Source organism: Lagopus muta, chromosome 1, assembly GCF_023343835.1.
Source record: "Lagopus muta isolate bLagMut1 chromosome 1, bLagMut1 primary, whole genome shotgun sequence".
Taxonomy (NCBI): Eukaryota; Metazoa; Chordata; class Aves; order Galliformes; family Phasianidae; genus Lagopus; species Lagopus muta.
Window position 1 is genome coordinate 79,849,638 of NC_064433.1, and position 26,714 is coordinate 79,876,351.

Genomic DNA, 26,714 nt, shown 5'->3' on the forward strand with positions numbered 1-26,714 from the left:
AGCCCTGGGCTTGCTCCACTGCTGTGCACAACCCACTCATCCTCTGTCAGCCACCCGCTGCTGAAAACCCACAGCTCAGAGGCAGACAGCTTCACATTCCCTTATTTTCCACCTTTTTGTGGAGCAGTGATCCCAGGCACAAGGGGGCAAAAGTTTCCATCACAAAGCCATGCCGTTTCCTGGACCAAGTTTCCTTCTCTGTCAGAAGGTAATCCTCCATGTCAACAGCCAAGTAGCTTTGAAATACATTTAAAGCAGAACTCAAGGCTTGGAGCAAGTTGGAGATATACAAGTAATGCAAGCTAAATGAACTCACGCGCACACAGATTTGTTTCGCCTGAGCTGCCTGCCTCGCCCAGCCCACAGCTCCCCGCGCTGCCCCGCAATGGCCTGACTCCTGCCCTGCAGGCAATAAACACTGCAGGCAAGGAGGAGGTGAAGGTTTTCCCTTTTCTCCTTGACCAGAGGAGCTTGCAGATGTGGCATGTTGCTCTCTCCCTTCTGGAATCGTGCGTTGTGTGAGTCACTGGGATGTGGGTCAAACGCCAGGCAGGCCTTGGCCTTGAAGGACCCTGCATTAGAGATTAGACCAATAGTGAAAAACTGCCGTGGCTTAGAGTGTCTCTCGGGGATCAGGTAAATGCATACTGTCTTCTTGAAAGCCAAGCAAACTACCTTAACCCAGTTTGGGTCATTAAGAGAGCCGTGGCCACTTTCAAAATAAACAGAGAGAAAGACTTCAACATCTTGCAGAAGCTGAAATATATTAGTGGGGCAGTTATATACAAGCTTCAGCACAGGCGGATATTTTCCTAGCCCTACATGCTTCTCCTGAACCAGAGATAGCAGCAGACAGTGTTTGAGCATTCCTGGAAGCCCTACTCAGGGAGGTACAGTGACCTGCCCTAAGTCATATGGCAGAGGCTGACCAGCATCTCGTGCAGGAGTCTGCCTGCAGGATTCATTTTCCCTTCACTGCAATGCAGCTGTCTCTGAGGGGGCCCAGCAGTTCCTGCTGCGTGCCCCACACTGTGATATGACATCTCCAAACAGGGATGCAGAATGCAATCACTGTAGTGGGAGTACAGCCAGGACATTGGGGCTAAAAATCCTGCCCGTCAGTGCCAGGAGTCCTGTCAGGACCCTATGAAGCTGGTGGCAAGGTGTTTAGCTGTTGCATTAAATTGTTCCTTCTTTGGGATCAGCAGAAAATTGCTTCCTGTGATTTTCCCTTTTGTCACTGTCACAGTCCGTATGCAGCTTTGGATTTACACATGTTGGAAAGCTGACACCTTCTTTAGCACAACTGGTCTGCTTTAAGGCAGGAGGTATATAAGAAAGCTGGGAGCTGGCTGGAACAAAGAGAAAGAATGGGGTTAGAGCCATAAATCAAGCAACAGGAGGTGAATGAGAGGCAGTGTAGCTTACCAGCGAGCAGGAAGCTAGAGCCAGGTCTCCCATTTCTGATGCTAGTGTGGATATGTTGTTTTTCTCTAAGCCTCTGTTCTTTGTGAAAAACAGGGATGATGCAACCCGCTTCATTAGTGCTTCAAAAATGCTAATTACCTATGGAAGAGCAATAAGGAAGGGGTACTTTGAGTTGGCAGATGAGACCCTCTCACATCTTTCCATCTTTCCCTACAGAACTTTGATGATGGCGATTCTCGCCTGGACTCTACCGAATTCCTGAAGTTTGTGGAGCAGAATGAGACTGCTGTCAACATCACAACCTACGTGGACCAGGAGACCAACAAGCTGCTCAGGTGGGCAATGGGCAGGATGCCAGAAGGACAGGAGCAGATATGGTAAAAAGGGGGGATGAAAAAAAACAAATGTGGAAAATAGCAGGTAGAAAAACAGAATCAGCAAATCTAACTGTATGTGAAATGGCTTCTCACTTAATTAGACATGAATGCCACCAAAAGGAGCAGTCCTACCCTTAGCCTTCAGGTTGGGCCATACATTCCAACTCTCTTTTGCACTGGACTCAATAGTTTTGAAGCCAGGAGGTGAGTTGGATGAGAGAAAATTTGTCTTTTTTATTTCCTAGTGATTTGGCTTTCCACTGGCTTTTCCATGCTTGCCTCTTGACTGATAGCTATATCCAGAGCAAGGAAGATGGTGGGAGAACAGAGTTCATGGAGAGCCTGTAATTAGAACTGGTGCAACCATCACATGAAATCATAGTTCAGAACTTTCCCTTTTTCTGTGCCCCTGTGTGCAAGACAATGACTGCTTGTGATTGAACTGTGCTTTCATCTGTACTTGTGTGACAGCATGTAGATGTCAGCAGGGTGCTATTCCTGCTACCTGATTTGTTCTGAATACCAGCCCCTGCACACCTCAGGAGCCATGAGAAAGGTGTCTGTTTTTCTTCTGTTTACACCAGGGAGATTTTCTTGCAGAAGACATTTGTTCCTGGCATCTCAGAACCTTCCTAGTTGTTACTAGTTCAACTCATCCATACTCTGAGGCCAGTGACTGGTTGAACTTGTTTGTACGCCGAAGCCAGTAGAGGAAGGAACGACTTGGTACAGCCCTGTGCAGGACATGCCTCTGTGTTTCCTTTTAGGGGACTCTGCATAGATGCCCTCATCGAGCTGTCAGATGAAAACGCTGACTGGAAGCTCAGCTTCAATGAATTTCTCAAGTGCCTCAGCCCATCCTTTAATCCACCGGAGAAAAGTAGGAATTCCTCAGTTGTTTTGGGGAACTAGTGGGGGTCCCGGTAAGGGAACAGAGAAAAGGGACCAGTTTGAGCTAGCCATTGGATGCTGTAACTCCATTCCCAGAGTTAATGTTGATATGTGCCCTACCTGCTATCCCATAGCACCCCTTGTTCTCCCATCCCTAAATTGTCAAACATAGTGCTGTTTCCCCCAGAGCGCCCAGAGCTCATGTGATTTAAAAGGTTTGGATTTTAGAAGCAGGGACGTAGGTCAAATGGATAAGGTATGCTTTGATCGTCAAGGCATGTATTTAACAGCACGGATATGAATCATGTGAAGAGTTAATGTCTGGATAACTTAGAAAAGTTGGACCAGAACAAAGTCCTGCTGTGCTCTGCCTTTCACACAGAAACCCTCCCTGACGAGCGTCTCAAAGTTCGCTATCCTTCCAAATCCTGCTCAGTGCTACGTGGAATCAGCTTAGTGTTCTGCTGACCAGGCGTGCCAAGCCATTCATCTAATCATCTCCTCAGGGGGTGCTTTCGCCTGCTGGTCCAAAGGTGCTGGATTTACATCCACTGCAGTGACACCAAGCTGTGCTTCCTAGGGGATATTCAGTAGGAAGCCAGAGATGCCATCTCTATCCCTGAGGGCATGGTTTTCACTGAACCACCACAATTAAGTGCTTTGAGGATTATAGTTATATGGTTATATAATAGAGAAGAAATGTGAGCTAAAATGAGAGAGCTTTTCTTATTTCCTTCCTTTCTTAGGGCTACAGCAAACACACACGCTTTCCCCAGCAATTACCCTGTTGGAACAGGGATTCGTTTCACAGTAACCAAAACTTTCACTTTGGGTACTCTCTTCTGCATATAGCAGGTCAGGACATTTAAGCAAACCCAATATCAAGATCTCATTTGGGATTGAGAACTTGAAATGTGTGCTTTTGAGGAAACAAAGCAAAGTGTATGACTTTCCCAAATAATTGTTTTGGAGCTAATTTCACACACGTGAATTCAATGTGAATATTTCTGTCATAGTGGTCCACCTGAAATCTTTGGTGGATTGGTGGCCTCTTCCAAAGGTATCTCCCAGCTTCTCTTTGAGAGTGAGTTTGTACCTCCTCTCTCTAATTATCTCCTGGATCTGTAGGGTACAACTATTATCCCTGTTCTGTGCTTTTCTAGAGTGTGCCCTGGAAGATGAAACCTACGAGGATGGAGCAGAGACCCAGGTGGAGTGCAACCGCTGCGTCTGTGCCTGTGGGAACTGGGTGTGCACTGCAATGACGTGTGAAGGTCTGTATGCTTTCCAGAGGATGATTGTATTTGGTTTTGTGCAAAGGGATTTTTATTTTCCAGCTTTTTAGGGGCTCGCTAATGTTCTTTGTTACCTTCTCTGTTGGTGGTTCTCCCATCATCCTTTGCTCCAAGATGGCCAGACCCAAGTTAGTTCTGTTCTAGTAATCAGAAAGTGTGTAACTGAGTTGGGAACAATGGTACTGGGCTTTATAGGTTGAGCTTGATATCATGAAAATTCAGCAGCAGATATTCCAGACCAGAGCTGCTTTGCATCCTGCTGGCTTGGGGCGTGCACAAACCAAGTAGATTCCTGTCTGCAACCTTATGTGTGGGTGTGAGCAGGGCATCTGATTCTATATGTATCCTCACTGTATTTATATTTATAGTATCTGAAAAACAGGAGTCATGCCCCAGGAATGGATAAATGAGACTTAATCCAGTGATGTCAGAAAAGCGCTTTAGCTTCTTGCATTAAGAACTGTAAAGCAGAAGAATTGTGACAGAGATGAAGGGAGGTAGTGTTTGTAGTAAAGGCAGGGTTGTTGGTTTATCTGTTCTTCACCTGGAGGGCTGTTTTTAAAAGTTCACAATGAAGTTCACCATCTCAGCACTGCACTGCATTTTTCTGGCCTTCTTCCCCAGAAACCGAAGTTTTGTATGAGCTTTGTTTGCAGTGCTGTGCTGGAGTTGTCAGCAGCACGTTCAGATCTATAGCCAGCCAGAATCTCATAGCTTGGGCAGGAGAGGAGAGAGGAAAACAGCATCGGGTTTGTATGTGCAGTGTTTCTTTCATGTTTTTCTGTTAGTCTGCAGCGCAAGCTTTGGGATTCTCTCAGCTTGGACTAGGCTGCTGCAGCAGGAATTCACCTCAGAAAATGTAACTGTTTTACTTCATAGAGTTGCTTGCGGAGCTGTGAGAGGTTAAGCAACCAAATGAGAGACTCTTTTCTGCCTGCCCAGAAACAATCTTCAAAGTTGCAGTGTTACACCCAGTGTTGATGCCTACCTAATTCCTTGCATCCATGACAGAAGCACACAGTTGGACAGCAATTTTTTCACTTTCTGCCTGTGTCAGAGCAGTAGAAGGGTCAGAGGTTATTGTTAGACAGATAATGAAACCAAGGAATCAGATCAGATGCATCAGCAAGATGCATCTCCACTAAGCAAAATTACCTTTTCATTAAGCACCATTGTACTTGTGTAGCACTGAGCTTCTATGTATTCCTTACAAGAAGCCAAAATGTTTGAGTTTATTAGAGGTGCTACTTTTTAAATAACAGCAGAGGAGAGCAGAGTGCAGCCTCTTTCTTATCACGTTGTTATCATGGTGTAGGTCAATAGGGGGACAGTCTAGAAGCCCAGGTTCTGAAGTCCAAGGTAGCCACACACTGATTTTCTTTCAAGGAAGATCTGGCCAGACTATGTAAAGCCTCACTAAACTTGAGGTGTGCTATGGCCTGAGGCATACTCTTGCTGGTCTGCTTCTTTTTGTTTTCCATGGTTCTGTCCATGAAATTTGCATTTGTGATAAAACTGAATTCCATTTCTGTTTGCAGGGAAGAATGAGAAGATGACTGCTCACAGACAGCAGCCTGGTCAAGACTTGACTGAGGAGGAGCTAGCTAGATATGTTCAAGAGCTGCAAAAGCATCAGGTTAGTATGAGGCTGGGAAGATTGATCTGCTTACAAATGTCTCTCCTTGTTTGAGGTATTCCCTCTGCTTCTGCCATGTGGAGGCTTCTGTTAGATGGAGGAACTCAGCAAGGAGACATCTTAGTTGTCTGAGGGAAGAGATACAAGCGTGGGGCATAGAGGAATATAACAGTGTTGTCACTGCTCATGGATGGACCAAAGAATGTCAGGGCACTGCCAAACCATGTCAGTGCAAAGCTTCACTTTTGTGCTTTCTTTCTTCAGGAGACGGCTGAGAAGACCAAGAAGATGAGCACCAAGGAGATGTAAGGGGCCCCCATATCGGAGGAGCCCAGGAGGATGGGCCCAACCTGCTGCCCTGTCCTCCAGTTCTGATCTCAATATGCACAAGTGTCTGCTACAGTTGCCCAGTCACAGATATTTACATTGTATAGCGATGGGTTATTTGTTTTGTAATACACAGAGAATGGGGCCAGGAAAGGGGAGCAGAGCCCACCAGGTCAGGGAGCTTCGTTGCTGGGGCCTTGGAAGGCTGGGGGGAAGCTACAGCAGTCCCTGGGACACTTCCACAGTGGTTTCTCACAGGAGCTAATGGGGATTTCTTGTTCCCCTAGATCTGGGGAAAGGATGGAGGTCAGTGCTGGATGTAAGAGGGGGGTCTTCAATTCACAGTTGTCAGCACCAGCACAGGCCTGGCAGTTTTTTGGCTGAGCATACGTGCTGCAGGGCGTAATTAGCAAAGGGCATTGCCCCGCTTACCCTCCACTTTGATTTGAGCTCCTCAAAGCTGGTCAGCCTCATGTGACACCTGGAAGTCATGGTGCCATGCTGCTGGCAGGAGTCCAGCACATTCCTCCTTACTTTCCACCAGACTGTCCCCAGCAGCTCCTCCAGTACATTGTGGGCTACAACACAACACAGTTCCTTTTGACCTCATCTCACTCTTGACTCTCCTTGCCCCCTCCTTAAAGGTGCTATCGTATTTTTTCTTATCACATTCACATGCTGACTCCCCTTTTTGTTTTGTTTTTTATTACTTTATTTCCTATGGTAGTGGTTCAGCATTTGTATGTTTCGTAGTTCTAGATCTTTCACAAAAACCCAGCCTGTGGGTTTTTGTTAGTGACAGTGCTGTAATGCCCCGTGCACAATTTGTATCACACTGCACTCAAGTCACCACAAGCAAGCAACTTGTGAGCCCTGCACTACAGGGTATTTCTCACTTGGGCATTGCAGCGTCCCTCAATGAGCAAAGAGGCAGGGCTGGATGTAATTTCTGCTAGACACAGGTTGACACTGCAGCTTTCTTTGGCTTTTGCTCCCCTGGCTAGCACTGACCACATGCCCAGAGTCTTAAAGTGCCCAGAGGGACCTAGGGTAGTCTAGAGACAGAGGGACGAGGCATGCCATCAGTAGGTTAACTGCATAGAAAACTGTTCAATTGAAGTTTGAGCTGTTAGCCATCATCTTGGGTTTTCCATCTCCCTCTGGGATAAGGCAGAAGCGTTCAGCTTTAATTCCAGTGTGTGTTCAGGGTCAGGGCTAGAACCCTTCTTACTGACACAATTTTCAGTGTCTCTGATCAGACCATTTTTTACTACCTTTTGCAGATCATTTTCAAATATCTTGTTTCTCAGAGCATTGGTCCTAGTTAAAAATGAACAGCTGTTTTGTTGACAGTCACCTCTCTAGCCTCACACCCAGCTGATTTTCTCCTGCAGTTGTCTAGTGTACTTCATATACTTACACACGTAAGCATCCTCTGTCCACATTCCCTTCATGTCCCTGCTGTGCATCCCAAGCAGTGGCACATCCCTGAATCGAGAGGACTGCCTGTGACTTCTATCTTCCTGTTTCTGAACAACTTCAGCAATTGTTGCCAGGTGTCTTGCAGTCCATAGTGCTTACTGAAGCGAAACTCAGCCTGCATCAGCAGAAGCACGTTCTGCTTGAGAGGAGATCAGCAGGGCTTGCATCTCCACCTTTCCTTGCTGGCACAGTGTTTTCCTTGAAGAAGAAGACTGAGTTGGTGTCTTGCAAACGTAGGAAAAGAAGAGAGCTTGATCCCTCCTGTGGTCTCTCCTGAGAACCATGATTATTCAAAGTTGTCTGGTCTTTGAGCTGTGTCCTTGATGTTAATCCAGAGGATTTCCATTGACTGATGCAGTGCCACATCTGCTGTGGGAATCATAACTTAGTGTGCCACGTTTGGATGTTTTGGCACAGTAAGTGCAGAATGGGGCTGGTTCTTGCAGGGGTTCTTCTCTCATGAAGATCCAGATTTGAGAAGCTAGGACCTGTGATTTGAGTGGATGAGTCCTTAGGAGCTGCAAATAATGCAGGGCTACACTGCGAGTCACTGTGTTCTGGTGGCCCTGAAGGAGATATTTGGTGGAACAGGAGTACTCATTAGACATCTCCTAGCTCCTCCCTTAGAGAGGGACAAAGCAGCATCATGTGCTGGTTCTGGAGTCACAGGAACATAGTTAATAAATGTTTTGCTTTATTCTGCCCCAACTCATGCCTCCCAGCTCACTACCTTGCAGCTTGGATCATTGAAGTGCCTTAGAAAAAAACACAACAGCTTGCCTTAAAGGCTTTCCCTGGATGGGAAGAACATCTCATTGTCCAGGCAGGAAGATCTCCAACTGGGAGAAGCAAAGCATGGTGCAGGAGACATCTATGCAGAAAGGCTTCTGTAGGCTTAATTCTCCAGTCCCTTTCCTGCTTCCTGCAGATGTTGCAGTCTGTGAGGATGCCTGCTGGGGTAGGCTGGGGAGTTGTATGCTAGCAGTCAGGATTCACAGAGCTTGCACTTGGACTGAGGCCAGGGGTTGGCTGCTCCTTCAGGCAAGGCAAGCTAAGCTCTCTTAACAAGCCATGTAACATAGCCTAGGACAGTGTGGTGTTGGGGTGCAGTGAATGTGCCCCTATGGAAAGAAGTGCTACCAGGGTAGCTTTTCCCTCCTTGTACCCCCAGAGGGAATATGTGACTGTGGAGAATGATGGTGGTTGGAAAGGCTAACTGGTAACCACATGAAACACCTGCCTTGGATATCCTTGGAGATTCTCATCTGGCCTACTCACAACAGGTAGGGGGGTCAGCTGTCATCTGCAGGGTGACTTGGCTGTTGAGGAAGGCAGTGCTGAGTTCCAGGTGTTGCCCTCTGGGACAATTGCTGTAGAGACTGCAAGTGGCAGGGAAGGCACTATTTTAAAAAAACAAATTTAAGCAACAAACAAACAAGTCCTACTCTTCCCTCTATATTCCCTCCTGTATGTGTGTGACGTTTATCAGTATTCTGTAGGTTTCCTTAGTGCACTTATTTTACTTGATTTTGTAATATTTTGAAGCGGGGGCGGGGGGTTGGATATTACTGCCAAATAAAATTTAAAAAAGAACACTTGTTTGATTTTTTACCTCAATTCCTCATTTTCATCTCCCAAAACCAACCAACCAAACAAAAAACAGCTGCATTTTGCACATCCTGTGGTGGCATTTGTACACAGATCTCCATGCATTTGACAAATGTAAGATGCAAACCCTCTGTGGTTTCCAGCTGGTGAAACTGTAAAGAGAAGTGGAAAGCCGCAACCACAAGCTAAGCCAGTGGCAGAGGCACTGCCTGCAGCCACAACTACCTCCCAGCCGTGCACTTTGAGCAATGGGATTTATAATCAATTCAGAATTCTTTTTGCTCCCCTAGCAGCTGCCCACCTGTTATGTGTTCAAGTTCTTTACTATGAGAGTGGTGAGGTGCTGGAACAGGCTCCCAGAGAGGTTGTGGATGCCCCATCCCTGGAGGTGTTCAAGGCCAGGTTGGATGGGGCCCTAGGCAGCCTGGTCTGGTATTAAATGGGGAGGTTGGTGGCCCTGCCTGTGGCAGGGGGTTGGAGACTTGTGATCCTTGAGGTCCCTTCCAACCCTGGCCATTCTGTCATTCTGTGATTCTGTTTGTACAGCACAGTGCACAGTGTCAGATTAGGGTTCTGCCCTCTGTGGACTTGATTTCTCCTGCTTCATGCAGGCAGGTATATAAGGGAGTGTTCCAGAGGAAAAGACTGGTGTTAACAGCAGATCACAAGGTGAAGGTGAGTTAGGGTCATGCTGATGAGAGAGAGCAAAACGTACCTGGAAGCATGCAGGGATACAGGCCATAAAGCTTGGTGCAGTCACTCTGTCCATGAGGCATTGGAGAGGTCTCAGAACCTTCTGATTTGGGCAGTGCATTTCACAAAACAGACGGACCAAGTGGAAAACTCAGAAGTAATAATAATGAGTAAAAGTATTGTAAACTTGTCTTACAAGGACGGATCAGAAGCCTTGGGCTAGTTAAGAAGCATTGAACTAGTCAAGAAGAAAAGCTCGCAGTGTTTGTCTTCGGTTGGGTTCTGCTCTTTTCACACTGTACCAAATAATGCTCACAGGACATCCTTATTCTATGAGCTGCTCTGCACGCTGTCTTAGTGCTGACATTCACTGGGCATTCAGTGCTCAGCTGTTAGATAGGTCTATTTTCTGACTTAAATCTCTGCTTCGAGAACTCCCAGGATTTTAAGGTGGACGAGAAGGAAGTGTCTGCTACAAATCTAGCTAGATTCTACTATAAATACTTTGCCATGTGCAACACGCATGCTTAGCAAGGCTAAGTGATTTTGGCTGTGGAAGGGATGAAGAACAAGAAGCCTGTTGCCCACCTCTAGCAGAAGCCTGGCAAGCTCTGAGCTACTGTTTTAGGCAGTAAACCACATATGAGTATTGGTGAGTAACTGTACTGTGTGGCTACGTGCACTTCATCACACTGCAGTTGAGCTTCAAACAAACTGAAAATGGGAATCTGATGTTGCTCGTGCATGTAATACGTGGTACCAGCCGGCTCAGTTCGGTATCTGTAACCTGGCATTTCTACCGACGGAAGCCTCGTGGGTTAAGCCCTGCTAACGTCCTAGGAGTAAAGCTGCGCTATAAGGCGCAGGCGAGGGCATCCCTGAAGATACAAAAACACCATGCGGACGCGGTTCCTAGACAAGGCGCTCCGTGCCTGGCCGGCTGGGGGCACGCTGTAAGGCTGTAACGAAGGGCTTGTAACGCCGTCCCTCGGCGCTAACGGCATCCCACCCCGCACGCCTCTCCTCAGGCGCTCCTCCCTCGCATGCTCGCTCCGGGCCGGCGGCAGGGTCTCCGCCTCCCCTGCGGCGGCCGGCGGAAGCCCCGAAACATGAATACGAACGCTCCGGCCCCTTCGGCCTCGGTCGCCACTCCCCCCTCAGCGGGCGGCGGGCCCGGGATCGAGCACGGCCTTAGAGAGTGGCGGTGCTATTCAGGTTCCTGGGCGGACGGAGCGGAGGGGCGCTCGGGGACGGCGAGCGGGATGGCGGCGGCGGGCGGTGCGGCCGCGGAGCCGCAGCTGGAGCCGCCTCGGCGGGGCCCGGCGGAGGGCGAGGAGGCGGCGGCGGCCGAGCTGGCTGCCGAGCTGGCGGCGCGGCGCAGCGCGGAGGCGCGACGGCTGGTGCTGTCGCCGCGGCGGCTGTGGGGCCCGCTGCCCGCCGGGCTGTCGCAGTGGTTCCCGGCGCTGGAGGTGCTGGACGTGAGCGGGACGGGGCTGGCGGAGCTGGGCGAGGAGCTGCTGGCCCTACCGCGCCTGCACACGTTGCTGGCCAAGAACAACCGGCTGGGCGGGCCCGGCTCGCTGCCCAAGGCGCTGGGGCAGGCCCCGCTGAGCCGCTCCCTGCGCGTCCTCAACCTCAGCGGCAACCGCTTCGCCGAGCTGCCGCCCGCCCTGCTGGGCCTCCGGGGGTTGCAGAGCCTCAGCCTCGGCGGCAACCGCCTGCACGGCATCCCGCCCGACATCCAGGAGCTCCGCAGGTGAGCGGCCGCGGCCCCGGAGCGGCGCGGGCGGTGGGCTCGGCTGTCCTCGGGCACCTCTGCGCCTCGTGTCGCCGTGCTGTGCAGAGCTGTGCCGTGCTCTGCCGTGCTTTCGCTGTTCCGCAGCCCTTCGAAGCCCCGGCGTTCGGTGCGGGCCACACTGATGGCAGTGTGGTTGGTACGAGCTCCGTGTTTTGGTTTTAATACCTCCGGGGGAGAGAGAAGCCGAGCCTCAGGTCTGGTGTAGCTCATGGCTGATGGGCAGCGCGGGAGGATGAAGATCTGATTGTGGCTTATGCAAATGCCAGGGCCTCTTTGCTGATGCAGCAGCAGTCTCATTAGGGTGCTTACTTGTGTTTTGGTATTATTTCTCTCCACCCATCTAATTTGTATGGATCTGATGGGCCTGAAGCGTAGAGCCCTGGGCTGCGCCTCGGGGTCATGGCACATCTGGTGCCGGGGCCTGATCAGACTGCTGCAGGCCAGTGACGCAGAGATTGAGGGCTGAATCATGGTAACCGAGAACATTTTTAGGGTGGGAAGAGATCTTATGTAGCGTCCATGTGGTATTTATTGGCTGCCTGTGTTGACCTGGGACGGGTGCCTCTGAGGCCTGCCACAAGCTGCGGGCAGTGTTCTGACTCGTCGGTGTCATGCGGGCACCTCAGTGAGTTCTGCTGGTCTTCAGGGCCTCAGACCAACCCTGTGCTTTTTGAGACTGACCTCTCCTCACCCTGGCCCTTTGCTGAGCCTTGCTGGAAGCAGCCTCTCTCTGACGCAAGTTCCAGCAACCTTGACCCTACAAGACTGGGTTCATCCTGGTGGCTCAGCAGAGTGGAAGCTTGAGTGCATGGGGTGCTACATCCCACAGTTGTAGCTGAGCATAGTAGAGCTACTGGAACGCTGGAGGGAAATGGCTTTGTCCGCTGCAACATAATGCAGTTTGGTATGGCACAACGTGCTCTTGTTGAGGAGCAGTGCTAAGCTGGGATTGAGAGGTGCTTTGATGCATTTTGAGTTGGACTACATCCTGGGTTGGGGTTGGCGCATCGAGGGGGAGTCTCAGCTTTTTAGCTCTTCAGGAGCCATTGCTTCAGGGGCAACAGAGAACATGAGCACAGCGGCACCACCTGCGTAGGAAAGGAGGCCGATGTCAGAGATGACCTGTGTTGCCTCCAATAGCATCCATGGTAGCTGACTGGGTTGTGCTTGGAGTCCGGTTGTGACTACCTCTGAGGCAGAGGCTTCTGCTGCCCCTTGCATGCTCTCAACTGTGGATATGGTTCTCTGTCTCATTTTATTTTTCTTCTAACAAAACAAGCCTCCAGCCCGGTTTTTGTCACACAGCTGACCCCAGGAAAGCACCTGGCTGCGTCACACACACAGCATGTGGTGCCCCAGCGGACTGTGCTCTGTGCAACATTGCTGTCAAGCTACCGCTACTTTCTTCCTCTAGCCTGCCCTGAAGCAGGATTCCTGTTTGTCCTGTCCTGTGGATTTTCTTTCACTGGTCATGCATGAGCCCCAGACCGACAATTCTGAGAGGGCAAATGCGGACAAAGCTATTGAGCTGTGGGTTTATCGTTACAAAGTGATGCGTCAGGTAGAAAAACTAAACTAGACCCAGCTTGTGTCTGCCTCCTGTGTCATCGCCGTTAACTTGTTGAACTTCTGCTAATGTGTCACTGTAATAAAATTGAACTTTAGCTCAAGATAGTAAACCCCTGCTCCTCCAGGATTGTCAGCTTCTTCGCCGTCAGCAACCCTTCTGCATTTGGGACTGCTTGAATAACAAAAAGGAGGAGCACACTTACTTGCCAGAGCTGGAAAAAGCAGTACTTCATAATTTAATATTCCTCTGCAGGGGATCTTGAATGGGATCACTGGAGCCAGGTAGCTGGTGACCTAACGCCCTTATCAAAAAGGAATAGAGAGAGAAGCTGCTGTCAGACTCACCTGCCAATGAGAGAGGTGTCGGTGAAGGGAGCATGCCTGGCATTGAAGTAGGTAAAGCAAACCTGAGGAGGAGCAGAGCAGGACTGGCTGCTGTGGGATGGAGGAGTCTGCTAGTTTCTGAATTCCAGCAGGGGCCTGGCATAGGAACTAATCACACAGCTCAAGCTACAAGATGTCCATCTCACTGCTGCTGGCAAACTAAGGCATTGACTCTTCTTCCATGTCCCACTTCCCATAAAATATTTTTTTTCCTCATGTCTCATAATCTCCAAGACCACAGAGAAAAGCAGGTAGCACTTTGACTGACATGTTCCTTCTGTTGGTACTGCAGTTCCCAGGGTTAGCAGTTCTCATCTGCTCCAGCCTCTGATTATAGAGCTGAGCTGAATTGCAGAGATCTAAAAATACTTCTCGTTTCAAGAGAACGTCCGGGCTTTGAGTTTTTTAAAAAAATTCTTGTTGTTAGCTAAGCCTCATGTCTTTCCTTTGCTCCACGTGTAGTTTTTGAAGGGACAATGCATCAGTTTTAATGAAGATCAGGGATGCAGCAGGTAAGGAGTTTGTGCGGTGAGGCTGACAGAATGGAAAGCTCGCAGCCCTGACCTGCTGCAGGAGGAGAAACGAACTGGCAAGTGCAAATGCAGAGGCTCTGGAGTGAGAGATGTGTCAGGTGATCTTACTCGCAGGAAGGTAATAAACCCACAGCTTTGCAGCAAGCTGGTGTCAGGTCGTCTTAGCATGTTCCCTGGGACTTGGTGAGGTAATGAACTGTGATGGATGAGAACCACAGCCAGTCCTGCTGTCTTGCTGCTTCCAGCCTCAGCCATCTGCCCTGTCCTTGTCCCCTGGGTGCTGCACAAGATCCTGCGTTGAAAGTGGGCAGTTTTCAGCTGATCGTGTTACCTCCTAGGCTGTTTCAGAAGGAGTGTCTGCCGATGTCCTTGTGTTTGAGGGTTCTAAAATGGGTGACCATGATTGCTGTAGTGATGGCAGCAGGGTGGTGCTGGTCATAGCAAGCCGACACCAAGGATAAAGCATTTGCTGCTTGTTTTCTGTCAGAGATGTTTAGAAAATGCAGTGCTGCTCTTTCCTACAGATTCCATGATCTCTAGTCTGTGGTGATCTGGAACAGCCTTTTAAATTTTTGAGAAATAAATGTGAGCCCTACTGAGGGATTTTTCAGTGGTATTGTGGCTGAGCCAGCTCCTCCTGCTGCCCCCAGATTCTGTCAGCAAGCAGTGTGGGTACAGTGCAAGACTGCATTGTACAAGGATTGCAGCATTGGTTGTTGCTGTGAATTTAAGGTAGAAAGTGCACTAGCTGGTGAGAGCAACCCTTTTTGCATTGTTTTTGTGTTTGTTGCCCCAAAAAAGGTGAATTTAATGTCAGTGGTTCTAAGCATCATCTCTTCTGCAGCTCTCCCTCCAGCATGGACCTTGCTGTGTTTGCAGTGTGAGATGGTCACGTGTTCTGTCTCTGGCTTGGCTTGTAGCCCCAGCAGCTCCTCCGTGTGATGAGCATCACAGACATCTCACTGCTGCTGGTCCAGCTAGGGACACACGATGAACTGTCATGTAATATGGCTGGTGAGTTAGAAGTGCCATCGTCTGCTTCTGCTGGGTTTGGACGAAATCTCTTTGGTGAGGCAGGCTGTCAAAGTGCAGCTCTGCTGCAGTGTGGGTTGTGGTTTACTGGTGCACGTTGTCCTCGTGGCTGTGTGCTTTGGGAGGCGTCTTGCGCTTTAAGGGGAAGAATCCTTAGGAACTCAGTGAAATGCCTTTGCTCCCCCGAATCTCCTGATGTGAGTTTCAAATTCAGCGTTCCTCTTTCAGTTAATATCCGTGCGCATTGGAGCACCAGGAGCAAGCAGAAGAGCACAGAAAAGCAGCAGGCTCTTTCCAGGCATCTGCCATATGTGTTCCTTTCCTTCTTGCTTAGAAACATGTAGCAAAGCCCAGTTATACAAAGACTGGGATCAAAGGCCTCGAGCTCATCACTGGATTCATCCAAGGTCTGTGTCAAGGCTTAGATGCAATGAAAACCAGAGTATTTGCTTTTATTCATGGCATGTATTAATCATGTCAGACAAGCATACACTTAAGAGTGGTTCTTACAGTGTGGGAAACACAGCAAATGAAGCTTTGATAAAGATACGGCGTTAGGAAATCTGCTTGCTGCCTCCCTTTTTCTTCCCCTCTTCAAACGTTTTGCAAATAGTTTTTAGACAACTGTTTGATCTTGAATTTGCATGTCAGCAAAGGCAGTGCTCTTCTCCCAGGAATTAACAAATCCGTAGAACAGGGTGAACAGGAGTGTACTGTGGGTTGCTTTTAAAATCCTCCCTTGCATGAGCCTCCAGCTGCTGTGGAAATTCCTTGCTAAAAAAATTTATCCTAAACAGACCTGGAGCTATTTCAGGGTCACCGTTTCTTTTTAGATTACCTATTTAGATGCATCTGTTTGATGTCGGCTGTTAAATGTTACCCAGAGAAGCATCTATGGGGAAACTGGATGGGTTGAAATTTTGTCCATCTTCTGCACCAGAAAATGTTTTCCCCTTGAAGTGAGATGTGGAAGTGTTCTGGGAATTGACAGGGCATTTAAAAATAGCTCTTGTGCTTTGAGTGGGCTCTTCGTAGTTACCAAGTGTTTGGGTTTGTTTTGTGGTACAGGACAACCTGGAAACATCAAGACATATTCCAGCAGGCACGTGCAGTCTCTTGGCATCTTGTATGTATGCTTTGTTGCCACCACCTGAGCTGCTTCATGGCTGTGAGCTTTGCCCCACTCCCTTCCTATATGTAAGAGGACTTACATACATCTGGCTTTTCTAAGTTCCTGGACTGGCTTTTGGAAATAGAGAAAAAATGGATCTCTCCCTCTGTGTGTGCGTTGATGCAAGAGACCTTAGCTGGCTGGCCCTGTGATCGTGCAGGTTAATGCTCCTCAGAAAATCTGGGTCTGGTCTGGGTGTGAAAGGTTATGAACCAGGTTTGAGAGGTTACTTAGCGCAGCCACCAAGCTATGGTCCTCCTATGGAAAGCTGTGACAAACACGTGTTGCCTTATTGCAGGCTGTTCCACAAGCTGCTGGTTGTGGCACGGTTAGGGGTTTGCTACCCGGGTGCTCTGCAGCCAGACAAGCTCCCTGACCTCGTCTCCTTGCTCCAAAAGGGACAGCTCTTATTGTGGCCAGCCACTGTGTCACTGCACTGCTCAGCCTGGTCAGGCATGCCTCCTCGAGCAGGGCTGCTGGAGAGCCAGCATTGCCGTAGCCTCCAGGTTGGGGCTTAGTGCAATGTGGAGTGAGAACAGGAGTAGGTGAGCAGCAACCCGTGACCTGTGGTGTGGTCAGCCTAATTCTAATTACAAAACGCTTGTGTCTCTTTGAAATCCTGGTCTGGGTCGTGGTGAGCTTTGCTCAAACAGTTCTTTTGACTTGATTTGGCTTCAGAAATGGCTGTTAGGAATTCCTCGGTCTTACTCAGCCAAGATGAGAGACTGAATCCTTCCTAGTGAGGAAAGAGTAATCTCAGAACTGACCTACTTCATGCCTTAAATGTATGGGATAAATTCCAAATTGTAAGCACAAGACTAGTCCCAGTTACTAATCTGCAGACCTCTAAAAAGTGACCCAGAAGGTAGGTAAAAGGAGAACAATTTTTCAGAAGCCCTCTGCTGCCAGTGAAAGACTATTTGGTGAATTCTTAGCAACACTTTGTAGCCTGGTGCTGGGGCTTTGTATCTTAGCTAGTCACAGTGCCCTCATTACGCAGCCCTTAAAAAGAATGGACTTGAAAGCTCTAAGTCTGTTGGCAGTGTTTTGCACGCTAAGTACGTGCAGTAAGCTGATCTTGAAATGTGTTTTATGGCTTGAAAGGGATTTTGAAAACGTTTACTGCATATTTTGCTTCCCTTCTTCCCTTCCCCAGTAGAATGAGTTTGTAGTGGTTGTGTCTTCAAGCACAGAGGACAAAGAGTTAATTATTCACTTTTCCTAGGACATAGAGACCTGTACACATCTAAAGCTTATTTAAACATTGAAATCCACATTACTGAAATTCCCTTGCCCAACACTTTTCAACATGAGCTCCAGCAATGGCACAGAGTTAAAATATGCAAAGGAACTGTACTGTCAGCAGTTAATGCCTAATGAGGCCCAAGCAGCCTAAGTCCACCTTGGGAAACAATGGAGGCTGGAGGAATTTTGGTTGAAATTCCTTTGTTAGGGGATCAAAATTTAATTAAACATGTTCTCCCCTTGTACTATCTGCACAACAGCCTCCCTCCTGCCCCCCCCTCCACCCCCACCTACAGGTTGTCCACGTTGAAGAGAGGCTATTCTTGAATGGTGTCTGGTTTTGCTCTGCGTGTTCCCTTGCATGTTGAGCATGGCCTCCACAAATGCTGTCCCACTTGATCTCTTAGGTGAAGCAAGATTCATTCCTTTGTTTCAGATGGTCAGGTTCAGTTTAAGGCTTAGAAGTGGCTTTGTTTTGTAGCTACTTTGTCATAGCTGAGCGTGTACCACAATTTGCGGTGGGGTCCCTTCCCAGCCAGAGAAGCTGAGTCTTCCTCTGTTTCTCTTGCACATGGTTGAGAACGGGTGAGGAAGACGCTCTGACTCCATTCCATGGGGCCTTGCAGAGATTGTATGGAAGAGAAGTCAATGATTAGTTGCTGTCTAACATCTTCTGTCCAGAAAGGGCGGAGGCGCATGGTGAATAATGGACACTCCACTTGGTTGGAGGATTCTGCTCAGTCCTGTCTCCCATCTGCTGAGTTTTGGCAGGGAGGTGTTTTTATTATTTAGACTCAAGCTGCAGCTAGTACAGCTGGTGTCCCTGGTAGCTTTGGCTGTACTGAAATCAGTCTGCTTGACATGTGTGCGTGCTTGCGTGACTGTAGTGTACCCTGTGCTCTTGCAGCTGGAGTGCTGTGGGTAAGTGAGTTGTATCAGAGTGGGATGGGATGCGTCTGACTTCTTCTGAAAGGCTGCAGTTAGACCCCAAGGAGTCAGATGGCATCGCAGTGTGACCAGCCCTCATGCAGGGCCAGTACCAGTGGACTTTTTCAGGGGGAGCCACTTTGCTTTACTCTGTTGAAACTCAGAACTCGTGCTGGCAGCAGCAGGAGCTGTGTCAGTGGTGCAGACTGAGTGTAGGTTGCTCTTCCTTGGAAGGGCGAGCAGGAGCTTCGCATGTAGAGCTGATGTCTTGTGCCTGTCTGCAGATGTAACGGTTGCTGTTGGCGTCTGGACTTAAAGCTCAACCTTATCTGTTGCAAAACAGCAGCTCTATTGTAATTGTGATGTGTAACAGTTTCTTCTTTCCCCTCAGCAAATTGTTTCACACTTAGTCAGCTGTAAGTTCTCTTTAAGAAATGCGTGAGATGGGAAGGCCTGCTGTTAAATGAGGCTGGAAATGACCTTAATGAAATAATGCAGTGCTTTCTCTTTTTCAGTTTGGAGTTTCTGTACCTTGGAGGGAATTTCATTACTTCAATTCCACCTGAGTTAGCAAACCTGCCTTCTCTGAGCTCTCTAGTGCTATGTGACAACAAGATTCAGAGCATTCCACCTCAGCTGGCACAGTGAGTATTTACTGTCATCAGCCAACAGCTGCAATTAACCCTTTGAACTCCTCCTTCTGCTTTTGTGGGTAAAAGCAAGTGGGAGGACCTATTTGTCCTTCAGTGTCAACGTGGAGATCCTTAGTGCTGCAGGCAGACTGCAAAGATACAATGTGGAAATCTCAATCAAAGTGTTGTGGGAAAGAAATCACCAGCTGTACACTGCTAAGTGAACCTATAGATTTGTGCAGGGAACTCTGAGGAGTACCTGGGCAACTGAGAATAAATAGCTGTCATGCTGCTGTGTTCTTAGCGATGAATGCTTGATTTGTTTTGTTTTAGCCAAAACCTTCCTTTGTTTGCCTTTATTCTGTACCATCCCTTGTGTTCCCTTGGCATTTCTTATTCTGGGATCTGAGAAAGTTTTAGCATTCATTAAATCCTACAACACAATCCTAGAGAATGAGATAGTGCTTTATTAAGTCTTGCATAATGGGGAGAAGAGGACGCTTCAAATGCTGTATGGATAGTCTAAGATGGGAGGTGAAAAATTCAGTGTGTAGTTGTAACCCCAGAAGCAGATGGATGGCAGCATGGAGTTTTCTCAATTGGAATTTGATGGCTTATTGGTATTATTCTTGATGTACAATGCTTAATGACTCCAGGTGTCTTGTAACTTGTACTAACTTGAGAGTATCCCTGGACATTGTGCTGAAACATGCCTTCTGAAAGCCAGGGTACTCTTGTCACCCAAGCAGACACTAGCCTGGCCTGACCTTGCTAAGCTTTTAAGATCTGGTGTATCACAGCACAGGATGATGCAGCTGCAAGCAATGAAAACGTGGGGCTTCACAGAACTGGCTGCCTACCAGCATTCATCTTTAATGCATGAGGGAGAGCAGGTGACTTATTCAAAATATTGCACGGAACCATTTTTGGTGCATGCACTGGGTACAAGCAAAAATTATCTCCTGCTGAAAGCAGCCAGTCTCTATACTTCTACTTTTTTAGCGGATGGGGGGGACTGTGGGCTGTGTACTGAGAGGCACACAGCATATGGAAGGCTTTCTTCAGCAGGCATTCAAGAGCTGAGCCAAGCTTTCTAGAGCATGGTGAGTGCTGGAGTAGCAGCATCACCTTTAGCATAAATTTATGCTTTAGAAAGAAGAAAATCCAAAGGGAACAAACTGTCAGGAGGGAGGACAGTAATCAGATCTGTATGTAATGCAGGTGTGGGATGACTTTTCCTGCACATCCTGACTGCGTTTCCATCTCCATCCTTAGGCTGCATTCCCTGCGTTCCCTCAGCCTGCACAATAACCTGCTGACTTACCTCCCTCGAGAGATTCTTAACCTGGTTCACCTGGAGGAGCTGAGTTTGCGAGGGAACCCGCTGGTGGTTCGCTTCGTCCGCGACCTGACCTACAACCCCCCGAGCCTTCAGGAATTGGCAGGACGCACAATTAAAACTCGCAATGTTCCCTACGCTCCCAGTGATCTCCCAGAGAATCTTGTCCGCTATCTGAGCTTGGCCAGCAACTGTCCCAACCCTAAATGTGGGGGTAAGTTTACCTTCGCTGCTCTGTTGCTTGCTTTTACCTGATGGGTTTTCTTTCCCCCTTTCTCAGCCAGTCTAGATATGCTGTCGCATCAAATTCATTGGCTCTAGCTCTCCTGAAACATGTCTTGAGGGATCCTGATTCACTCACTCTTCTTAGGAATGGCGTTTAAAGTTCTAGCACTGGTTTACTACAATTACATGGAAATGTCAGGCAGTGTTTCCGTTGGAGCATCGACAGCTCATCCCAGCACTCCAGTGTGCTTTTATGTTCTGAATTTTCTGACCCTTCTGCTCTAAAATAACTCAGTCTGAGTAACTGACAGGAAAACTTTGGCAAACTTCTAAAATTGGGCTGCTGAACAGCAAGCTTCCTTTCCAGGCGGAAAAAGAGGGGAGCTGTAGTGCTTGGTGGTTAACAAGAGCATCTTTTTAGCTCTTGCTTGGATAGTAGTACCTGTATGAAGAGGACTTGTTGATAAGCCCGAAATCCTTGGGCTTAATTTGGCTTAATGCCTAAGCTTTATTCAGAGTAAATGATCTGTGCATTTAGCCTTGAGAAGATTAAGGAAAATCATTAATACACACCTTGCAGTCATTGTGCAGTTTGTTATCTTATCTCCATGTGGGACAATATCAAAACAGGTTCAGTAAGAAAAGATGAAGGGCTGCAACTTGTGTGTTGGAAGAGAAATAAATATTTCCTTTTTTAGAGCTTTGAACGAGCCTAGAATAACAGTGGATTGGTTTTCCTCTTTTCTTGCTTTTCCTTATGAATTAGCATAGAACTGCAGTGTTGCTGTGACACTGCAGGAGAAAAGATTGCTCCATACCAGCCAGGACTTGAAAGACTGCTGGAAACTTCTGAAAATGTCAGTGTCTAAAATCACTCTCTGTGACAGGAAGAGAAGGTAATTGTGCATTACAGCAATGCTGTTGCCATGGCAAACAGCATCCAAACTCAGCGTGGTGACTTCACTCAGGCAGAATAGAAGTGGAGCCATGAAAGAGAGAGGGTCTATTTGTGGACACATTTTTGCTAGCTGGTAGAAGTGGCTTCACAGATTTGTAAACAGAGTGGGTGAATTAATTCAGCGTTTAAGGAAAAGCTTGCAAATTCCCAGCCTGAGGTTTTTACTAAGGAGAAATGCACCAAGGAGAGAAGTTCTGTGTTTCCATAGGTCCTCTGGTCCCTTCTTTCTCCAGTATCCCCTCCACTTCCACATCGAGCGCCGTGTTAAATCCTAACTTAAGCCATTTGGACTACGTGCAACAACCTCACGGAGCACATGAATTACTCCTCATGCAGTCTCACATGTTGTTACTGTGCCCTCTGCCTTTACAGGTGTCTACTTTGACAGCTGTGTCAGACAAATCAAGTTTGTTGACTTCTGTGGGAAGTACCGCATCCCGCTGATGCACTACCTGTGCTCCCCGGAATGCTCCTCGCCCTGCAGCTCTGCCTCCCAGAGCTCCACTTCCCAGAGTGAGTCTGACTCCGAGGACGAAGCCAGCGTTGCTGCACGCAGGATGCAGAAAGTCCTTCTGGGATAACAGAGAACAAAACAAGAAGACAGGAAGGAAAAGTGTTTGAAAAGTAATAATGGAACAGCAAAGCACGAGCCCTTGGCCGGAGGGGCTCACAAGAAACTTTCCTCGAGTCCTTGTAGAGGGCAGAGCACCTTAGCAAGCCCTGGCTTGCTTGCTGCAGCGCTACTTAGGAGAACTAACTCAGTGGATACTGCCTGTAGGGTACCTGGGGTTGTTAGAGATGTCTGCTGTCTGGGTGACCCCCTCGTGTGGGCTGGGGAGGGGCTTTGTCCTGACTGGCAGGTCAAGAAGCGTTTAATGTGTCACTTCACAGGACTTCAGTCTTCCTGCAGAGCAAAGGAGGCTGGCCAGATTCTTGAATACTGTCGTAAATTGGGAACAGGCTAATGATTCCACGTGGGTATGCGTGGATCCCAATGTTTTGTATAGCATTTTGATTCCTTTCTGTCTCCTTTGATTTCATTTACAGATCTTGAACCCATTCACCAAATATGAGAGTTGGGTTTTTTTTGTTTTTTTTGTTATTCTGGAGTAGATTTTCCAAACTGCTCCTTTGCCTGGAGGCACAGGGTTTCTGTGCTGCTGCAGACATTATAGCCATACAACTGAGCCACCTTTTTTTCCTCTTTCATTACACCAGGCTGCCCTTAGTGCTTCCTCCTAACAATATTCATTTTTTTCCTCCTTCTGCCTCTTCCTGTTACACTTGGAGCGCTGCTTTTTTCTGATGCCTTCAGAATGTGGATCAGTTGTTCTGTTGAGACTTGATATTATCTCGGACCTGTGGCCACGTGTGCCTGTGCACGGGACCAGATGTGATGCTCTCTAACATATGTTTGGGTCTCAGCTTGCTGAAGCTAATCTACTTTTATATCTGAATTGCAGGAAAGGTCTTAATTGACGTTTCCTTTCCTTAAGCAACCATGTTCCTGTGCTGCAGCAGCCAGCTCTCCTGTGCTTGCTGCAGGGCTACCATCTATCTTTAAGCTCATCTATTTAAAGCAGAGAGCACCTTAGTGAATTGGAGGTGCTGAGAGACGTGCTGCAAAGAACAGTTTTTGGATTTTTTTTCTTATTCTTAACACAGAGGAAAAGCCAGTAAAAAAAAACATAGCACACCTTGTCTGAGCATCTTGCTGGGGGTGGTTTTGAAGCCCCTTCCTTATTTGCATTTGCTCTTGCTGTGGTGGAACTGGCAGTCTGTTGGATTATTCAAGTAACACATTTGCTTATCTTAAGCTATGTTGAAAGGAAATCCACAGAAAAAAAAATGAGAATTTTGAAGTATGACACCTGTTGGTGTTTTGCTTAGTGAGAGCTGCTCCTCTCAGTATTTCCAGCAGACAGTGCTTTTGTTGCAGTCTCAGTATGGCAAATCCAGCTGTGCCTTTGAATGCATGAGCAGAGCAAATATTTCATGTTAAGAAGCAAAATGAACAAGCGTAACTTTACTTAACCCACTTTGGTCCTAAGGGGGTAATTAAAAACCTGTACTTCTTTCTTGCATTTGGAAAACACATGTGCCTGTTAGGATATCTTATGGCAGCTCTGTGCTAATGGTCCTGTTTAATTATGCTTGACACTTTATTAAAGCACTTTGATAATTCTACTCATTGTAATTAGCTTTAGTGATTATTTTTTTTTAAGCTAGAATTTTCCTTTTAATGTTACCTGACAAACAAGGTCTGTGAAACTTTATGCATTCCAGTCTGTCTCAGTGTGCAGGTTTAACTTCTTGCCTTGCACTTCCTCAATGGTACTGATTGCTTCCCTGGTTCCTTTGCAGAGAACTTGAATTTGAAAGAAATTATCTGCTCATTAACTATTGCAACTTAGTCTAAATCGTGCAACCAACAAGTATATAAGGAATTGAATGACACATGCTCTGTGCCTTTCCCAGTCATTTTCACAAGTGTGTTATTAAGACAGGTGCACGTACAAAGCAACTGGGTATCACTTTAGGAAATTTCACGAGGTTTGCTTAGAAAGACAAACCCTCCATTTTGAAAAGAGAACAACTGCATGCTGTTGGTGAAATAGGGATTAGTGAGTGGCGGACGTTTTCTTCATCTCTTCTTTCAGATGCTTCTTAGCGTCCTGGTTGAATCTTGTCATACAAATGCTAATGGAGGGTAAACTGATTGCAGAGCCACAATTTGAAGTTTACTGCTGATTTTAACAGTAGGGAGTAACTGCATGATCAGGAATGTGGCTTTTTTGCCAGTTACAGTGAACCACGTAAACTGAGATTCCAAGATCTTTTGAGCTCAGGGCTGTGGAGTACTGCCTGCCTTTCTTCTCTTGAGTAGCAGCTCTCTTGAAATGATGTATTTTTCATTTGACAAAGTCAGATTTCACAGCCACTTTGCTGCCACGGTTCCTGTTTGCACAGTAACACCTATCTGTGTGACAGACCAAGGTGAGTGGTGGCTGATTCTCATTTAGCTCCTTCCTCAGGTGCATTTTCTTGCCTAACCAAGCAAGCAGCCCATCTCTACCCCCATTCTAATAATGCTAATAGACTAATCTGTTTTTGTAGCTGCTTTGCTGTAGCCGAGTCAAAAGTTGACAGCTTATGCAGTGGATATCTACATTTTCAACTTGATAAAACGTCTCTTAAAAATATATATGTATTTGTGAATATAGCTAATGATTTTTCTTTGTGCTGCTGGGATTTAAAGTGCAATTCAAGAAGTCAGAATTTAAAACAATCAGGGACTCGTAAGAGATATGACTCGTTAGTTGTTTTCTTTTCCCCGTGGAGGTGGATGTGAGAGCACTAGGGATGCAGGTCGGTACTTGCCGTGCCTAACATACTGAGCCTCCCTGAAATCCACATTTTCAGCAATTTTAGCCCCCAAAGACTGGAAAAGGTACTGGACAATAAAATAGGTAAGATGAAACTTGAATATTTGCTGACGGATTGTAGGTTCCTACCATCCCTTCCTTGGAGGCCCTGGGAAGCAGGGCCTGGTTTTACCAGTGCTCTGTCTTGTAGCTCTTTTTCTTTTCTGCCAAATTTTAATAGTGCATTTCAGTTGCTTCCGATGCGCCTCTGGCTGCAGTCTTCAGTCACTGTTTTGGTATCATTCCCCTTGTTGCTACAGCAGCCCAGCATGTCTGGCTTTTGAAAATGTTCTTAAACTGAGACACAAGTGTGTGAAGGAAAGTTGCTCATTCCATCTTCCCCGCAGGGTCTAGGGCCCTGCCTGCATTGTTCCTCTTGTGTCACCATCTCCTTGCCAAGGGGAGCTGATGCTTCTGAATGCAGGTACTTAACAGGAGCAGTGAGATCACGGGGAAAAGAAGCAAAATATCAACTTGACTGGGAACAATTTCTACAGTTGCCAGTTCTTTTATGTTTGTTATTCTTTAATAAGAGGTGAGACTTGAGGAAGTCAGTAATGAATATTTAAACGTACTCTGAAGTGGCCAGATGCAGTTTTTCATGGGCTTCTGTCCTGGTCATTTTGAGTCTTTGAAATCTTGTGTTGAATTATAATGGGAGTAGGGGGGAGGGAGAGGAAAACCAGCTCCTTTTTGTTTCTTACCCTCGTTGGCAATAATGAATGGAAGGAATTTAATCCAATGAAAGTAATGAAACTTAATCCCTGCACTGTGTCTTTGTTAACCAGTTCAAAGAACTATTTTTAATGCATCTTATTCACGCCGGGCAGATGAATTTCTGCCATCGCCACCCCCAACTGAAGATATTTCAAGTGGACTACTTCAGAATGCACACTAATGCAGCAGTAACTCTATCTTGGAAGCTTCCATTGATTATTTCATTTGCCTGACTGACTAGAGAATTGGTCTTTTACTGACCTGAACATTAAGGCGAGAAAGGGTTCTCATCTAGCCCTCCTGTTGAATTTTTCTCGTGAGCAGTTGTTTCAGGAAGCCTTAAAGTGCCTTATGTTTTTTAAAATGTATTTTGCTAAAAATGTCTGAATGTAGAATATCTCTAACATTATTTCATTATGAGCTGTAAGACAAACTGTAAAGACTAAACCAAAAATGTTATTTCTACAGCTGTGTGTGTCCGTTATTTGCCGACATCTCGACTCTCGGTATTACTGTAGCAGAACGCTTGCAGAGCTGTGTACATCACAAATGGGGCTGTACACAGTCTGGGAATGGATTAGGTCTGTTCTGTGCTGTGTAAAACCAACAGTAGGTGAAACTTCCAGAGGGACTGCTGAAACTCTCGGCTATTGGAGCTCGTTTGTAACACATCAGAGAATGTCATAAGCAGGACCTTATTTTGCCTGTGTTCCCAACGTCTAACTCCACTGTATAAAGATAGAGGTAATTAAATGGCAGGATCAACCTAAGCACAAGAGAGGGCAGTGCATGATAGAGTTTTCTGGCAATCTGGAACAACGCTAGTGAAGTTCTTGAATTGTTTTTCCCTCTTCCTAATGCGCTCAGAGTCCTGTAAATCATTTTTCGAATGTGATTTTCTGATCATGTACTGTGTTCCCATTTCTTGTGTAATGCCGTGTTCCCTTCTACATCCTTAATAGTTTTTTGTGTTCTGTTGCCAAAATGTCTCAGATCCTGCTGTGCAATTACCAGATGTCAGT

General features: G+C 47.2%; 2 protein-coding genes across 2 annotated transcripts in view; both read left to right on the forward strand.

The window, feature by feature from the left end:
* FSTL1 (follistatin like 1) overlaps window positions 1-9,031 on the forward strand; it is a 43,172-nt gene extending 34,141 nt beyond the window's left edge. The window contains exons 7-11 of the mRNA XM_048941650.1: window positions 1,645-1,763; window positions 2,573-2,685; window positions 3,860-3,970; window positions 5,530-5,627; window positions 5,892-9,031. Of these exons, the coding sequence (XP_048797607.1) occupies window positions 1,645-1,763; window positions 2,573-2,685; window positions 3,860-3,970; window positions 5,530-5,627; window positions 5,892-5,936 (486 nt within the window). The 3' untranslated portion in view covers window positions 5,937-9,031. The remainder of the gene's footprint in view (window positions 1-1,644; window positions 1,764-2,572; window positions 2,686-3,859; window positions 3,971-5,529; window positions 5,628-5,891) is intronic.
* Window positions 9,032-10,831: 1,800 nt separating this feature from the next.
* LRRC58 (leucine rich repeat containing 58) lies at window positions 10,832-26,159 on the forward strand. Its single transcript, XM_048941580.1, has 4 exons — window positions 10,832-11,493; window positions 18,912-19,040; window positions 20,304-20,581; window positions 21,923-26,159. Exons 1-4 carry the CDS (start codon window positions 10,847-10,849, stop codon window positions 22,129-22,131), a joined length of 1,263 nt encoding a protein of 420 aa, XP_048797537.1. The 5' UTR covers window positions 10,832-10,846; the 3' UTR covers window positions 22,132-26,159.
* Window positions 26,160-26,714: the final 555 nt, after the last annotated feature.

Bases quoted from the DNA above. Each gene is read 5' to 3' on its own strand.
- LRRC58 (XM_048941580.1), top strand. From the start codon at position 10,847: ATGAATACGAACGCTCCGGCCCCTTCGGCCTCGGTCGCCACTCCCCCC. The intron at 19,041-20,303 runs GTGAGTATTTAC...CTCCATCCTTAG, and splicing joins ATTCCACCTCAGCTGGCACA to GCTGCATTCCCTGCGTTCCC. The intron at 20,582-21,922 runs GTAAGTTTACCT...CTGCCTTTACAG, and splicing joins TCCCAACCCTAAATGTGGGG to GTGTCTACTTTGACAGCTGT.